General features: G+C 35.9%; 1 protein-coding gene across 2 annotated transcripts in view; it reads left to right on the forward strand.

Annotated features, from left to right (window-relative positions):
- LOC143028359 (uncharacterized) overlaps positions 1 to 18,495 on the forward strand; it is a 633,126-nt gene extending 614,631 nt beyond the window's left edge. For both annotated transcript variants that reach the window (XM_076190321.1, XM_076190320.1), the window contains one exon: positions 1,953 to 18,495. In XM_076190321.1, the coding sequence (XP_076046436.1) occupies positions 1,953 to 2,099 (147 nt within the window). In that variant the 3' untranslated portion in view covers positions 2,100 to 18,495. The remainder of the gene's footprint in view (positions 1 to 1,952) is intronic.
- The last annotated feature ends 394 nt before the right edge of the window (positions 18,496 to 18,889 follow it).

Raw genomic sequence — 18,889 nt, forward strand, 5'->3', positions numbered from 1 at the left:
GAAGTAGAGAAAATGCATAATTAGTGTGAGGGTGTGGGATTGTTCTGTGGTAATTGGAATGCTGACACCCATTTCTTCCTGTATATCATTGTACTATTCTTCAACTGCATCATCTATTTTTGAGTGGTGTTTATTGTTGAGATCATGTTCTTGCCTCTGCTTGAGATTCTCTTTGAAGAATTCCCAGTTTGCATTCTTGATGATAAGTCTTGGTGGTGTGCTTAGCATGATAGGGGTGTGAAATAGTGTTACTACGATTGGGAGGTGGTCACTTGAGTGTGATATGTATGTTCATAACTGCATCAATGTTGGCAAGTATCACTTCAGATGATGTGGCACTGTTCTGTCAAATGTAAGTTGGGAAATCTGGAGCTATGTGTCTTAGTTTCCCTCTTCTTATATTGTCGTATATTCCCATGCTGACATTGTTGTGATAAGAATGGTCTAATACTGTGTATTTACCTAGTTGTAGTTGTATTATACGGGAAGGGGAGCTATGCTCGTGGTGACCCTTTCTGTATCTCGCAAGATTAAGTTTGTTCTTAAATTCTTGTATTGTGTTTGCACACACTATTTTTTCATCCAATTTGTTCCATATAGCTATCACTGTGTGTTGGGCATTCAGGTTTCCAATGATGATTTTCTGTGGTGGAGCAATTGGTTCAAATTCTGTTCCAGGAGATGAGGTCTTCTTGGTGGAAGGTACACGGTGCATACTATAATAGGGCCTGTTTCTATCTGTAGTGCTAGGACCAAATCTTCAAAGTCCAGTATTATTCTGTGCTTTAGGCCTGATCTTACATCAGTAGTCTTTATGTCATTGATTTAATCACTCATAATCCACTAGTACACTTCATATCCAAAAACTTTGATCTTATCATTTTTCATCTTAGTACTATTGGGGAGTATGACGTCTGAATCTAATTGGTAGTTGGTAGTATATATTTATCAACATGTTTCATTTGTTGAATGACCAGTAACACATTGTGTTGTATTACTGACAGTCTATTAACAAGGACTTCTTCCTTATAAGGGAGGTAGCCAAGTCAAGGCACACACTCACTCCCACCCATTCCACTCCTATCTACCACCCTTGTTTCCCTCTTATCTTAACTCCTTGTGGATGAAGGGTCATCCTGTCCACAGCCTGGGTCAGAAGCAATGCAGCAAGACTCAGTACTAGTAATATTTGTAATTCAGGAACTATTAGAATTTGAAAGACAACTTGACTTAAGCTTCTTAGTTTATAGGTTAAAGTTAACTAACAATACATTTACAGTATATACCTTGGTAAGAGAGATAAGAAGCACACTTGCATTAAGTACCCCATCTAGCATTAAAATAGTTTCAGAATCAAACTGCCCCAGATGCACCCACCACATAGAGAACCCATAATACATCCAATAAAACCCCACACTAACACCTAGACAACAACATGATATGTCTTCCCTGAGTGACTTATGTGGCTGTAGCTGGTTACCTGGGAACTATAGGTCTCCTGCAAGAGAGAAGACCTAGGGCAACAGATTGATTAACTGAAGCCTTCAGTATAGCGATGTTCCTTAACTGGATAAGATTGCTGAGTCTTAAACCAGGACAGTACCTCAGAAGTGTACCAACATATTGTACAGTTATAGTGGTAACGCCCAATCAATATAAGAAAATACTCTTGCATTATACTAAATGACTCAATTTATAATTTATTTGGTTAGATGTCATAAACTCCCCTTCTGTACTAAATAAGATTTGTATAGGGTATCACCATATTGCAGGTTTTAATCATTGTAGTTTAACCCCCCATTACTATGATGCTAACCTCCTCAGGTAAATAAAATCAGAACCAATCAAAAAAAGATATGTAATGTCACTGATTGAAAAGGTTAAAGTTTCAAATCATACTTAACATGTAGTAGGCAGTAGAATAACAAAGAACCTTGTTTTTTAAATCACAGGTGAGTGGTCTATCGGCACAGGGGATGGCAGTTCCATACCAGCTGTCGCAACACCAGGCTCAAATGTTGTTTGCTCAACCCACCTCAGCCACTCCAGGAGGGCCCTCCTCAGCCCAACAATCCCACCAACACCAGCAGAAGAAGTGATTGACTAACCTCCACTGCCCCTCTACCTCTTGGGGTGTCCTTGGCAGGCCCTTAATCCCACCAGCACCAAAAAAAGAAGCAATGTGTACAGTGGTCAATATGGAGTCATAAAGGAAGTGACAGATGATGACCCAAGTAAACTGAATGTCCATGATGAACAGGGTCTAACAGAAAACTGATCCTAACCTGGTCAGGGTGCAATCAAGTGGTAGACTAGGTCAGTCAGAAAGTTGATCTTAAGATGATAGAACAAGTTGTTTATCATATGTAGGTGAAACTTGAAGCTGATATATACCAGACTGACCGAACTATGAGTAAGAGATCAGAAGTGGGAAATTGGCTGAAACTTATTCAGAACTGATCAAACAGAAGGTGAGTGATCAACAGTGAAACAGTGGATTGATCCAAAAATTATCAAACAAACTGAGTGACCTATATGATGTCAAACTCTTAGAAATAATACAAAAGTGACTAAACTTATCTGTATTGATCAAGTTAGGATTTAACTAGTGGTGAGTGGTCCTAAACTTATCTCAATATTAATAATTGATCCAGTTGTGGTCAAGTTGAAAGTGATTGATCTACCTCTGATCAGGCCAAAACTACACAGTCAGTTACTGATGAAAGCTACATAATTGATCTGTACATGATCAACAGTGAAAGTGATAAATTCAGAACCCATCAGGCCAATACTGAAGTGATCAACAACTTTGCTCATCACCATCATCATAATTATCATGATCATTTTGTCAGTCACTGCTTTCTGCTTCTCTCTGTCAATATCAGGTTCTCTTCCTCCATATCCTACCCTTGTGTTTCCATTAGGGACCAATGATGGGTGCCTGTATATGTTGGTCCTGCAAGATAGACAGCAAAGCTGTCTGTTTTCAAAACCCATCAACCCCCTCATCTCCATTTGGAGGAGCAATCCTGAGGGGCTGACACTCGATCTCCAGGCTGGGCCCAAGATCTCTCTCTATTAACTTCAACTGTATTTCCTACACTTTTCACACATGAAGCTAACAACTGATTACAACTGCACTTGCCTTTCTACCATTTTCAGCTAGTGACATAGAAACAGTCCCACACTTACACAATATAGACAGTCCAAAGTCTCTTCCTAGAAAGATCTGTAGGAGATATCAAGGACTTTTACCAGCCATTGTGGGGCTGCAGGTTTTCCACTTAGTGAAACTCAAAGCAACAATTGATTGATTCTTTACATTACTTCACTACTTTTCCCTTTCCTATTATACAATAAACCCTTCTGTATTAGCTGGCAAGCCCTGCATTCTGGCTGCCTCCAAGCTATTGTATTCAACCATATAACTTTCTTGGTAACAAAGAGATTAAACCTATCTTGATTAATTTCTTTTGCTTCAAGTAAGGTAAAATTTTATTTTGACTTCCACCAGGCTATTTATTTAACCACATATGACCACATTGTAGCAGAGGGGTTAAATATCTCATGTTTACTGTCACAACATAATTTTTATCTTTATGTGCTACTGTTTCATGTTTCCACCTCCTCATTTTCCTATTTTTATTTGTCCTTCACCTTTAGTCTCGTCTTCTTCATTAGAAGTGTAGCCTTGAGGTCCTAACACTCCAGGCCCAAGATCTATCAGTTTCAATTGTATTTCCTCTACATTTTCACATAAAGAGCTGACAAAGTGCTATGTCACATCAACATAGTTCGGACAACAGTCCAAAGTTTCTTCCTAGAGAGATCTTTTGGAGGACCCAAAGACCAATGCCAGGTACTAAGGGGCCATAGGTTTCCAGTCATTGAAACTCAAAGCAAAAATTCTTCTCTCAGCATTTGCCATACTCCTCAATAATGAAACCTTTGCTTTGACACTTCTTGTACCCTCATGTTTTATATAAGAACAGCATGGGGTGAAGGACACCTCAATGATTCAGTGGTTATCACTGTATCATCATTGCATATTGTCATCATTATACTCTGTCAGTATTACATATTGCCATCCCATTGTACAACATTTGGTTACATCAAGATCTTTTACAGACTCATTGTTAGATAGTTCCAATATTGTCATGCACTAGTGCTGCTCCCAACCCTTTCATTTAGTGTTCCATAGAACACTGATCCATACTATTTCATTACTTCGTCGCATCATGACAAAGTGTTCCATTACATTCTATTGCCAATACAATACCTGTAACTTTTATAATCACATTCTGGTACAAGACCATTGCAAGACAATCTGGGCAGTTGTGGGTTAGTAATGAGGACCTAAATCTCTTTGCCTTTCCTGCTTTCAATTTTAATGCTTCAGATTTTGTATTTTATTTTGTTTTATTTATTTTTATTTTTCTAAGTCATTTCTTCATATTTTACTTCCTACATAGGTCAAAGTTATTGGTTAATTCATTTCGATATATATGATGATATTTACTTTTAACAGAATTCATCAGTTACAACTCTATTGTGTGACGCTTTTTTATGCGCCACTCAACCAATTTTCTGGTAATATGTTTTGCATTTGTAAACTACATGTGACATGGTTATTTTTATTCTAAAATTTTGTGGTACGTTTTACATTGGTGACTGAAATTTATTTTATAAGCAACTTTTGGTTGAAAAATTATGATTATTAGTAATGTCATATGTTGGTGAACAAGGTTTGTATTTATACAGATTACATGATCTGTACATTAGTGAATAGGTATTGTTTTACTGACCAGCTAACATGACCGTGTTCATTTGCTCCTTTGTATCTCAGGAATATATCTGGTAGTCTTTTTCCCCTAAACATTTAGCTAAAGTTTTGCCACTGAATTTGTCATTCACACCTGGTAACTTCAGACCCATTTTATAGCTGACTTGGGCAACTTATGATATAGGCCATGTTTGACCTACTCTATCTCCAGCAAGGCTGTTATTGTACCAATTTCTTAAACTCAAAGTTTTGGTCTTCATTTACTTGTATCCATGTGTGTGAGTTTACAAGAGTATGCATGTTGTGTATATGTATGCATATATGTGATTTTGTATGTAGGCAAGCAAATTTGGATTTTTGTTCCTAGGTGCAAACATAGCATCTGAGAAGGAACCTGTCTTAAATGAGATCATTCCTGTGACCTCTATTATCAGGGTAAGGGTCAGTTCATATCTGTCACTTCAGTTCATTTCAATTTTTGAATGAAATTTTAATGCATTCAAGTTCATTTAAATTAATTGTAACCAAAATATTTTCAATTTCAATTAAATTCACAAGTTTTTAAATTCCAATTCAGTTCATTACCAACACACAAATATATACAGTACTCACAGAATGGATTGATGATGGGTGCCTGATCATGGTAGTTCTTTGAAATGAACATTGGAAAGGATCAATTCCCAGTGGTCCATCTTCAAAACCTGTCAACACCCTCACCTTCATTAAAAAGTGGAACTGGCATGGTCTCCAGACCCCAAGATCTCTTGTCATCTCTACTTTTCCTTCACCTTTTCAAGTAAAGAGCTGAAAACTAGCAATTGCTCCCCTCCTATGGCCATTAACAGACTTACAACACAAATGACAGTCCAAAGTTTCTTCCAGAGAACAATGGGAGGATCCAAGAATCATTGCTAGCTACTGTGAGGCTGTGTTTTTCCAATCAGACAAATTCTAGGCAACAATTATCACTCACATATAGAGTTCTAGCTAGCATGGAGTCATTTTCCTTGGTGGAAATTACTTTATAGTTAAGGTCAGGAATGTTAGGTTAAAGGATATAAAAATGGAAGTGAAGAAGATAAACCATTGGGAACATAAGATTGTAAGAAAAGCCCTAGATCTTGATGAGATCTCAAACAATATTTAAGGAATACAGAGAACAATTGGCAGACAATATTTGTAATCTAATTATGTAATATTCATTAGAAGAAAGGGTAGTGCAGCAGGATTGTAAGAGGGCTAATATGATACCAATTAATTCAGTTTCAACATCACTAACTTCCCCTCTCAGAGAAGACTAGGATGGTGCCTCCATATGGATGACTTTTTGAAGCAAGGATTTTAGTGTAGTGTGTCATTACTATAGATTCGTTTCCCAAGCATCCTCAAACTGCCTCCACTGATCATGCCAGGTATAACTGATAAATGTATTTTGGACCTAAGTTGTTTTAGCCATTAATGATTAAGTAAGGCGCAGGGAAAAAGAATTATAAAGCTGAAAGTAGGTGGAATAGTATATGAAAATGCAAAAATTTAGAGGAGAGGAAGCTCTTAGCAGGTAACAAATTTTGCTTGAGGGGACAGGGGGGGTCACCGATGAAATGAAGTGGCCTTGCTGTGGATGTGCTGTCTTACTGCACTACTTTTGACCCAGGGCAGTGGGCAAGATGCAGGAATGACCTGTCATCCAGGAGGAGCCAAGATAAGAGGGAGGGAAGGGGGTGAATGGAAGCAGATTATGTGGGGATGGAATGGGTGGGAGTGGATTTTATGCCTTTGTTTTTTGGCTACCTTCCTTGTAAGGGGGAAAAATCTTTTGGTATATGTATGTATGTGTCTCCAGTTTATTAGATTTTTAATCAAGTGATCAGTGTGTTACAAGAGGGAGATGGGTGGGTGGATTATGTGTTCTTGAATTTGCATAAATTTTTTGACAAATGGAGCTAAATTTTTTGACAAAAGGAGCTAAAGATAAAAAAAAGAAGACAAATTGGTCTTGGATGGGTGACGGCTGGCTTCCTCCCTTGTAAGAGAGAAAAGGTTTTTAGTATACAGTATTGATACATGGAGATCCCACAAAAGAGTAATATGAAAATTGGAATATGCTAGACTCAAAGTGAATCACCTGGAATAGATAGAGTTCCTTAAGGATAGGATGGCATACTGGAGGAAAGGGACTATTGTAGTCCTACAGGACTTAGTACTGGCACTTGCAATGTTCTTGATGTATGTTAATGACAGGTGGATGGAACAACTACTTACATCAGCCTTTTTGCTGGTGATGTCAATATTTTGAAGAGACAAAGAAGATAGCAAGTTTTTACGGGAAGAGAGGGAAAATTGGGTTAATTTTTACATATGTGAGCAGTTTCTTCCATTGCTTCACTGTTTTTCTACATTGACACCAGTGACAATCAATCAATCTGTTGCCCCTGGTCTCTCTTGTAGAAGACCCTTGGCCTCCAGGAAACCAGCATCAGCCTCCAGGCAGGACCATAAGTCACTTAGAAGAGATATTGTGTTGTTGTCTGGGGATTGTTAGTGTAGGGCATAGTAGTATGAGGTGTTCTGTGTCTTCTGTATGGTGGCAACTCAACAACCACAGTAACTGATAATATAATGAATTCTTAATCATTATGAGTGTTTTCACTTTACAATTGATCAGCTATTACTATTCTTGTGTGGTATCCATTCTACAAATTACCATACTCTGACTTGGTAATTATCACTTTCAGCCTTCTTTGGTATGGTTTATATTTATAATTAATGGTACCCATACTACATACAGTAAAAGCTCTCTTATCCGGCATCACTGGGACCAAAGGCGTGCCAGATACTTGAAAATTCTGGATACTTGAAGGGGTTGCTAAAGTAAGTGAAGGGGTACAGAAAAATGTCTACAATCACCCCTTTACTCACTATTAATGTCAATTAACATATAGTATCACATACTGTAACATAAACAAAGCATCACATGATTGCGGCATCACCACCTCACTCAACATACAGTTCATCACTAGACACTAACCTTCTCTGTACTTTCCTGAAGGGGTTACTAAAATAAGTGAAGGGTTACAAAAACACTATGTCTACAATCAACTCATTTTATTCACTATTAACAACATTTAACATAACATAAACATTTAACTTAACATAAAAAAGCACATAAACAAACAAACAAAACCACCTCACTCGCCAACATCCAGTTCATCACTCCAGTTTATCACTATCCTCTGTACTTGTTTGCCGCTCTTTCTTTCCCTTACAACCTACTTTAAAATAGTTTCTTATGTCAGCTTGTTTGCAGCTCTTTCCTCTTTGCAATAAAAACTCATTCTGAATGCAGTGAAGAGACATAACATCTCGGGTGGACATATAGCTGCACTGCTCTGCAAACTTAACAAAGACAGCTAAACCATTTGCAGCATCTTTCCACACCACCTTAGGCTCAGGGTCATCTTCTTCCTCACTATCTGCCTCTGTCATCTTCTCAAGATTATCTTCAATTACCGCATTGATAAGTTCCTCATCAGTTAGAGTGAATGTTACTGCTTCGTCGTTGTCCACATCTACCCACTCTTTTAGCGCCTCATCTGCTACGCTAAGTTTAGCACCACCACCAGACAGTGGTGCACTCTGGTGACAGCGGGAACAATTAAAGCTTCGCGTGGGAAATTTTATAGATTTGTATTGATTTTATATACATTTTTATAGATTTTAATGCTCGGAAAAAATATGCCGGATACTTGAATTTGCCAGATACCTGAATACCAGATATGAGGGCTTTTACTGTATATGTAGCATGGTAAATATGGTAATGTTATGTGAATATCTTTACATAGCCACATGAGTTAACTTGAATGAATTCTATTTTTTCCATTCACTTCCTCTTTATATATTTGTAAGGCCAATTCCAATTAAATTCTTTCAGTTCAGTTCACACAAGACAGAACACCTTAACTGAAAGTGTCATACCCTAACCATTTTCAGACAACATTGTCAGTTACCTGGGTGTTCTGGGTCTCCTGCAAGAGATATCTGGGGCAACATACCAATTTAGTTCACAGTTGAACCCATCCCTTTGTACCAATAGTACTTGAATACTATACTGATTATAGGAATGAGACTCATTGTTATTGAATTTCCAAATATTCCCAGAAGAAAAATTGCGTTATATTAAATCTGCTGTCCCATTTCCTTCTTGCAAGAAACCTGTGGCCCCCAGGAAAAAGGTCATAGCCACTGGTTCTATTCATGATTTAGGGTAGGACAGTGTACTGTAATGTGTTTTCTGCATGGCAGTTGCATTTTGGGCATTAATGTATTGCTAAACCAATTCTGTATTAGTATTGTCTCAGTGCAAGGTGGTGACCTTAACATTGGCATGCTAGTGTTATTCTTATGGTCTTGAGAATGGTTTCTCTGCTGGGTTTATTTCTGGTGAAGAATAGAATTTTATGGTCTATTAGAGAGTGGATGGATGGTGCCCATTAAGAGCTCCCACTATAACTACTACTCAAAGCAACCACATCAACCCTCTCTAGAACCAGGGGGTCAGCCTCCAACCACTATGGAGAAAGAATGAATCTTTTTGCTTCTGTAGTGAAGTTGTCATGAGTGCATTTTGGTAACAGTTGTAATCCTCCAGATTAGCAAATCCAAAAGTGGTGATTGTCAAATTCAATGAGAAGTGACTTGAAACTAAATTATCATTCCTATATTCATCTTATTATCATATATAGGAAAGAAGCTACACTTGTGAGGTCTTGTCTTTTCCTCCTCTTAACATACCTAGTTTTGAATTCTCTTGTGGTTTTAACTTGGGCTAATTCAACTTGTTAATTCATGTGTTGATGTGTCTGTATGGAGTATTGTGTTTCTTGATATCTTTTAGACATGTGGTCTTGATTTGTAGGTTTGCTGGTATTCATTATTAACATAGTCAACCCTACTGGGCAGGAAAATTGAGGATTATGTAGGAGAAGTTCTTTCAAAGTTCAGTATAAGCCTAGATGTACTTTGGGCATGGATCATTGTAATTTGAGAGAAAGTGTGTTTGCAGTAAGTTTTTGCTCTTAAATAATATACTGTCTTAATTCTACCATTGTGCAATAGTGCATACAACTTCAAACATTGTATGCAATTTGAAGTCATATATGTGACTGGTTATTTTGATGTGTAACTATTGTGATCATGCTTTTGCATTTTGTTTACATTCATGGTAGTGTTTTTATATGATTTTTTTCCCCTCATTTCCACTTGTTTGTGTTATTGAAGCAGTGTGGCTTCTAGGCAGCTTGCCATTACCAGCATTATTTTGCTTCTTGTTTTCTGCAACAATATCATTCTTTTATCATCATCTTCTTTGTCACTATCATTACCATCATCATTTTTTCATCACTTTCCTCATTGTTTTCTCTTGGTGCCATATGCCATGAAGAAACCAGAAAACTTATATGGTTGACTGTTGCTTTTTCTGTAGTAATACTTTCAGGACAATTAGAGGGCATTTGACTTGCAATATACGAGTTATTTATCAAATATATGAAAGACTTTTTCCACTTTGGAGAGGAGCATTCAAAGTCTAAACTTAGGTATTGCCAAGGCTACCTTACCTTAGGAGTCATGAACTAATTTCTTGCCAAATGTGCCCTGCCTTACATGCCTGTCATGTTCATTGTCACACTTGGACTTAATGTGTGGAGAAAGCCCATCACTCATACTTTTTCTGGTCATGCTTCTAAAGTTAATGACGCACACACACACACAAACATGTCGGATTATGGCGAAGAGTGGAACTCCGGAAAAAATGCAATTTCTGTGGATTTCAGCGATGAGGGAGTACCTGTGTTGTATTAGTAGGGAAGGGGAAAACTCGTGGTGTAGTGGGCAGGTGAGGGAAAAGGAGAAAGGGAGGAATTATAGAGGAAAATGGAAGAAAATGAGGAATGGGCCTCAGACGTCAGAAGGGCTGTAAACAAAAGATGTACAGACGACACAGCTGAAGTCGAACAAGTCGGTAAAAGGATTAAGATTAGAAATATAGGTAAGAGCAGCTCAATAGAAAGTGGAAATGATTATTTCTATGGATTTAATGAGGGAGGAGATGACAACCTCCCCCCAATTAGCAAGTCTAGAGGAAAAACTAACAAAAATGAACGAATCATGGGAGGTTAGGTTTAGTCAACTTGCACTAATTACACAAAGAGTTGATAATTGGAAGAACTAAAGAAGAAGAACCACAACCTAAATAAAGAAATAAAAGAATTAAAAAGACAGTAAAGGATGAGAATGAGGAATTAAAGAGGAATAATAAAGAGAATAAATAGTCCATAGCAGAAGAGGTAAGTGGTTGGAAAAAACTTCAGGAGGATAACAAAATTGAATTTAGAGATATAGTGAAACAACAGATGAAGGAACAAACTAAGGACACAGTTATTAAAGTGATGAGAGAGGAGAATATAGTAAGAGACTTAGATAAAAAGAAATGTATATATTAGGAATGGAAGAGAAGCATAATCCAAATAGGACTACAAGAGTAAGAGATAAGAAAGAAAAAGTAAACAAGGTATTAAAAATATTTAAGAAGGTGAACAGGAAATAGGAAAAGAAATTGGAGAAATGAATAGGCTAGGGAAATACAGTATAGACAAGACCAGACCAATTAAGGTTAAATTCAGGTCACAAATGATTGCAGAGAATGTCTTATCAAAAACAGGAAAACTAGCAGAAAGTGATCAGTACAGGTATGGATAAAAAGAGAGATGAATAAAGAGGAAGAGAAAACAAAAAGACAGGAAGCTAAGGAAAAAACGAGAACAGAACAGAGTCAAAGAGAAATTCTATTGGAGAGTAGTGGATATGAAAGTGAGGAAATAGTTCATAGCAGAGAAAAACAGAAGGGAAACAAAACATGATGGAGGTAACCAAAAATTAAAAGTGTCACAAATATAGATGGCTTAATAACAGGCTTGAATGATTACCTGAAGGAAAAAGAACCAGACATAATGGGAATTGTGGTACAAAACTGAAAGGTCCATTACCACCCAACAGTGTAGGACATGGTGTATATAATTATTGGATTAGAAACAGAGAAGTAAAACAAGGTGGTGGAGTTATGTTCCTGACTAAGAAGGATATAAATGTGAGGAATGTTACATATGGAAAGAACAGAGTGGAGATGATTATGATGGAAATAGAGGACAGGGACAAGAAGAGCAGGAAGTTTGTGGTAAATTATGTGCCTCCTAAAACGGCTTCGTGGGAAGAGAGAAAACACAAGAATATGTTAGAAGACAAAGATAACACTCAATAAGATAATGGAAGATGGAGAAAGAATAGTTATAATGGGTGACTTTAATTGTAAAGAAATCTGCTGGGAAGAGATGACAGTGAAGGGTGAAGACAACCTATGGGGAAATGTACTACTTGATATGATTATAGAACATACAATGACACAATGGATACAAGAGAATACTAGGAATAGAAATGAGGAAGAGCCATCGAGACTAGACCTAATAATCACATCAGAACCTGAAGTAGTGGACAAGATTGAATATAAGACACCAATAAGTAAAAGTGACCACATATTAGTTGAACTGGAACTAATTGAAGAAAAACCCATGGGAAACAACAAACGATATAGAAAAGGAAGAATGTATAGGGAAAAAAATTTATAAAATAAGAATTTTTTTTCAAAAACCAAACTGGGAAAGGATATACCCTGTACTAAGAGGAAACAACAGTAGAAGAGAAATGGAAAATTTTGACAGAAATTTTATAAGGAAGGAGTGGAAAAGTATGTTCCTAGACAAAAACAAGAAAAAGGATATGTAAAATGTTGGAAAAACAGAAGATGTAGTGTGTTAAATGATAAAAGAGATAAGGCTTGGATAAAATGGAGGAAAAACAAAAAACCCAAAAAATGGAAAATATATACTGTTTATAGAAATGAATATGTACAAGTGCGCAGAGAAGAAAAGAGAAAATATGAAAAGGATGTCATAGAAAAATGTAAAGATCAACCAAAACTATTTTATAGATTTGTAAACAACAAACTGAAAAACAAACAAGAATTAGTGAAACTACGACAAGGAGGAATAGAATACGCAGAGGAAATAGAAATGGCAGAAATTATGAACAAACATTTTAAATCAGGGTTTATGAGGGATAACATATAACTTAGAGATGTCGAGTGGGAGGGGAAAGTCCCCCCTATGAAAGAGATGGAAGTCACAAGGAATGAAATAATGAATCATTTGAGTAATCTTGATGCTAGAAAATTGCATGGTCCAGATGAAATGGCTAACCTGATTTTGAGAGAATGCAGGAATGAACTAACAGACAAAATACATAGTCTAATAAGCAGTTCATTGAAAGAAGGAAAATTTCCAGAAGATTGGAAAAGAGCAAATATAGTCCCAATATATAAGGGGGGAAACAAAGAAAACACTACAAACTATTGACCAATCTCTCTCACAAGTATGGTAGCTAAAATTTGTGAAAGAATTATCAAAATTAGATGGGTACAGCATTTGGAAAAACCAATGTACTAAATCCGAATCAATTTAGATTAAGACAAGGAAGATTTTGTGTCACAAACTTGATGTGTTTCTATTCAAGAGTAATAGATATATAATACAGGGAAGAGATGGATGGGCTGATTGTGCATTTCTAGACCTGAAATTTTTTTTGATAAGGTGCCACACAAGAAATTGCTAAAGAAATTAGAAACTGCAGGAGGAATACAGGGCAAACTACTTAAGTGGATGGAAGACTTCTTGCATGAAAGAAAAATGAGAGTGGTGATAAGAGACAAACATTCTAATTGGGATGAAGTTATTAGTGGAGTTCCACAAGGAACAGTACTGGTCCCAATAATGTTTGCTATATATATTAATGATATGGATGAAGGAATTGAAAGTTATATGAGCTTCTTCACAGACAATCCAAAATTCTTTAAAAAAGTGAACACTGAAGAAGATTGTGATTCACTGCAGAGTGATCTCAATAAAGTATGGGAATGGAGTAGGAAGTGAGAGATGGAATTCAACATTCAGAAGTGTATTATAATGGAATTTGGGAGAAATAGAAAAAAAATAGTGGGATCATATACATTGGTAGAGGAAGAAATTAAAAAAGTGGAAAAAGAGAAGGACCTGGGAGTCATTATTATGAATAATGTCCCCTGAGAAACATGTAAACAAAATTTTTGGAGAAACTTATAATTCAATAAGATCAATCAAAGTAGCATTTACATACCTGGACAAAGAAATGGTGAAGAAAATACTAGTCACTTTGATAAGACCAAAATTGGAGTATGCAGTGATGACGTGGTGACCAAGTACAAAAAATGTATAACGAAACTTGAAAGAATACAAAGAGCAATTACGAAATTGGCACCAACGCTCTCAGAACTATCATATGAGGAGAGACTGGCAAAACTTGAACTACAGACATTGGAGCAAAGAAGAGAGAGAGGAGACTTGATAACTATAGAATCATGAAAGGCATGGAAATTATTGATAGAGAGGATTTAATAAAATGGGATGTTAGAGATACAAGGGAACGTGGAAAGAAAATCAAAGAAGACAATTATAGAAGAGACCTCAAAAAGAACAGCTTTCCCAACAGGATAATAGACATTTGGAACAGGTTAGATGAGAATGTGGTGTATGCAAAAACGACACAAATTTAAAAACAGTCTAGGTAAAATGAGATATGGAGATGGGACACCATGAGCATAGATCCCCTTCCCGTAAAATACAACTAGGTAAATACATATGACATGGATAAAGGAGTGGAATGTTATATGAACTTCTTCGCAGATGACGCAAAGATATTAAAGGAAGTAAGTACAGAGGAAGATTATGAATCATTACAAATAGACCTAGACAAAATCTGGAAGTGGGGTCAAAAGTGGGAAGTAAACTTCACTATCAAGAAGTGTAGTATTATGGAGTTTGGAAAAAGTAAAAATAGAATATCAAGAAATTATCAAATTGGTGAAGAAGTCAAAAAAGTGAACTTTGAAAAAGTCCTTGGAGTAAAAATCAGCAAAGGCATGTCACCAGACAAACACACCAATAAAATAGTCGGAGAAACCTTCAACCTATTAAGGTCAGTGAATGTGGCATTTAACCATTTGGATGAGGAAATTATTAAAAAAGGAAGCAAGACTGGGAAAGGATATACCCTAGAGGAAACAACAGTAGAAGAGAACTGGAATATTTTGACAAAAATTAATAAAGGAGTGGAAAAGTATGTTCCAAGACAAACAAGAAAAAGGATATGTAAAATATTGGTACAACAAAAGATGTAGTGAGTCAAAAGACAAAAGGGATAAAGCTTGGATAAAAGACAAAAGACCTGAAAAATGGAAAATATATACTAGTTATAGAAATCAATATGTACAAGTGCGCAGAGAAGAAAAGAGAAAGTACGAAAAGGATGTCATAGAAAAATGTAAAGATCAACCAAAACTATTTTGTAGATTTGTAAACAACAAACTGAAAAACAAACAAGAATTAGTGAAACTACAAGGAGGAGTTAAATATACAGAGGAAATAGAAATGGCAGAAATTATGAACAAGCATTTTAAATCAGTGTTTACAAGGGAGAACATACAACTTAGAGATGTCAAGTGGGAGAAAAAAGTCCCCCCTATGAAAGAGATAGAGGTAACAAGGAAAGAAATAATGAATCACTTGAGTAATCTCGATGTTAGAAAATCATATGGACCAGAGGAAATGGCAAACTGGATTTTGAGAGAATGCAGGAATGAACTAACAGACAAAATACATAGTCTAATAAGCAGTTCATTGAAAGAAGGAAAATTTCCAGAAGATTGGAAAAGAGCAAATATAGTACCAATGTATAAAGGGGGAAACAAGGAAGACCCTACTAACCATAGACCGGTCTCTCTTACAAGTACAGTAGCTAAAATTTGTGAAAGAATGATCAAATTTAGATGGGTAAGGCATTTGGAAAAAATATACTAAATCCGAGGCAATTTGGATTTAGACAAGAAAGATCATGTGTCACAAACTTGATGTATTTCTATTCAAGACTAATAGATATAATACAAGAAAGAGATGGATGGGCTGATTGTGCATTTCTAGACCTGAAAAAAACTTTTGATAAGGTGCCACACAAGAAATTGCTAAAGAAATTAGAAACTGCAGGAGGAATACAGGGCAAACTGCTGAAGTGGAGGGAAGACTCCTTGCATGAAAGAAAAATGAGAGTAGTGATAAGAGACAAACATTCTAATTGGGATGAAGTGATTAGTGGAGTTCCACAAGCAACAGTTTTGGCCTCAATAATGTTTGCTATATATATTAATGATATGGATAAAGGAATTGAAAGTTATATGAGCTTCTTTGCGGACCATGCAAAACTTTTGAAAAAAGTGAACACTATAGAAGATTGTGAGTGGCTGCAGAGTGATCTCAATAAAGTATGGGAATGGAGTAGAAAGTGGGAGATGGAATTCAACTTTAAGAAGTGTAGTATAATGGAATTTAGAAGTAAAAAAAAAAGAATAGAGGGATCATATAAATTGGGAGAGGAAGAAATTAAAAAAGTGGAAAATGAGAAGAACCTGGGAGTCATTATTATGAATAATATGTCCCCTGGGAAACATAAAAAAAAAGAATTGGAGAAACTTATAATTTAATAAGATCAATCAAAGTGCCATTTACATACCTGGATGAAGAAATGGCGAAGAAAATACTAGTCACTTTGATAAGACCAAGATTGGAGTATGCAGCGATGACATGGTCACCAAGTACAAAAAAATGTATAACAAAACTTGAAACAATGCAAAAAGCAATTACGAAATTGGCACTAAAGCTCTCAGAACTATCATATGAGGAGAGGCTGGCAAAACTTGAGCTTCAGACATTAGAGCAAAGAAGAGAGGAGAATTGATAACTATAGAATCATGAAAGGCATAGAAATTATTGATAGGATCTAATAAAATGGGATAGTAGATACAAGAGGACACAGAAAGAAAATAAAAAAAAGACAATTATAGAGGAGACCTGAAAAAGAATGGCTTTCCCCACAGGAAAATAGACGTTTGGAACAAGTTAGATGAGAATGTGGTGTGTGCAAAAATGATACACAAATTTAAAAACAGTCTAGATAAAACAAGATATGAAGACAGAACTCCACGAGCATAGCTCCCCTTCCCATAAAATACAACTAGGTAAATACAAAAAATAATGACAATTGTTTTTAAGAGAGTGTGTAAATACATTATTATATATATATATTTGAATGATTCTTGATTTGGCTCTATGTCAGTGGGTTGATGGCAGCCATGGTTTAGCCTGAGGATCTGGAAAGGTGTGTTGGGTAGCAGAGCAAACTGAAAAGCTTGAGACAAGATTCAGGTGGAAGGTACACAGTCCAGGTACAGGTACAAGGTACAAGGATGGTGTGTTGCCTCAGGGAGCAACTTTTTTTTTTTTCTTTTTCTTTCTATAAAGCTCAATTTTATTCTTATTTCTTTAGATATACTGAAAAGACACTTTATAAATGTTTATATTAGAGATGACTTTATTAGTGTGTCCAGGCTGAGTGTACACCAATGGGATGTGATATGTGTACAGGAAGTATCAGCTAAATGTGCAAGAATGTTTCTGAAACATTTGGTAAGGATTTGCAGTTAAAGAGTGCTACAAAACTATAAAGATGAAAATATATATATATATATATATGCAGTGAGACAAGCATTATGGCCTCATATATATATTTTTTTCTTATGAAAGAATTATTGAGGTTTTTGTCATGTCAGTTTGCAGTCCTGTGTGCAATGCAGAATATACATGTTGGCCAGTGTTACTTTACCATTCCATGAGCTGAAGTACTCATTGGAATGATTGCAAGTATTGAATTTCATAAGGATAGCACTGTCAAAATACTGATATAATAAATTACTTTTTAAGCTCTTTCATCTAAAAGTAGTTGTAACATTTTAAATTTATTCATATGTGTCCTCATTAAGAGAAACTTCAGAAGTTTAAAATTGTCTTAAGAGAATTTATTTAAGAATTATCTCCATAGAACTGACCACACTAATATGCAGGGGAACTCGAGTTTAACTTGAGTGAATTTTAAAACTAAAAGAGCTGTATAACAGCAAAGCAATGTAATGGCTGCACCGGTGCATGCAAAGAAAAGAAAAAAAAACAACTAAATATTACCTGTAAGGAATTGATTTACTAGATGTATTTGGATATGCTGGAGTTCAAATTATTCAATACACACAGGTGGGGTCATGTGGACATGTTTCGTTATCATAAGTATGTGTGTGCGTGAGTGGCTGTGTATGCATGTTTGGGCTTGCATGCATGTAAAAAGAAAAAAGAAAAAATATATAAAAAAAAATGTAGATATATAATCATATATATGTGTGTATATATATATATATATATATATATATATATATATACACATATATAAAAGCCCTATCCACTGCCCAGCCTGCGAAGACAAATCTTGCCAGCACTAATCAAAATGCTGAAGGTCAACCTCCAGAGCCAATCACTCAACCATATTCAAAGTCTACCCCTTCTGCTCAGCCCTTTATACACCAGACATAGACAGCACTACTTTTGTGATATGTACATATATATATATCCATACATTTATAAATATATATATATATATATATATAGACATATATATGTGTATATATATATATATATACATATATATATATATATAATATGTATATATATATATATTTACATTTATCAACAACAATTCACTTTAATTCTAAGCCATCAACATCAAGACTCTCGAGGAGGCATACATGCAGAAATTGAAACATGGTAAAACCAAGGACTCGAATCTGTGCTAGCACATGACAAGTGATAGTGACTTAACTGGTTCACAACCGGTAAAGTCACTATCACTTGTTAAGTGTTAGCGCAGGTTCGAGTCCTTGGCTGTGCCACTTTTTAATTTCTGCATGTATGCCTCCTCAAGTGTCTTGATGTTTATGGCTTAGAATTAAAGTGAATAGTGGTTGATAAATGTAAATCTGTTCACTGGGACCCATTATATATACAGACGCTCCTCAACTTACGTTTTAGT

Source organism: Oratosquilla oratoria, chromosome 9 (assembly GCF_046742065.1).
Source record: "Oratosquilla oratoria isolate Oo_2021 chromosome 9, ASM4674206v1, whole genome shotgun sequence".
In the NCBI taxonomy this organism is placed as follows: Eukaryota; Metazoa; Arthropoda; class Malacostraca; order Stomatopoda; family Squillidae; genus Oratosquilla; species Oratosquilla oratoria.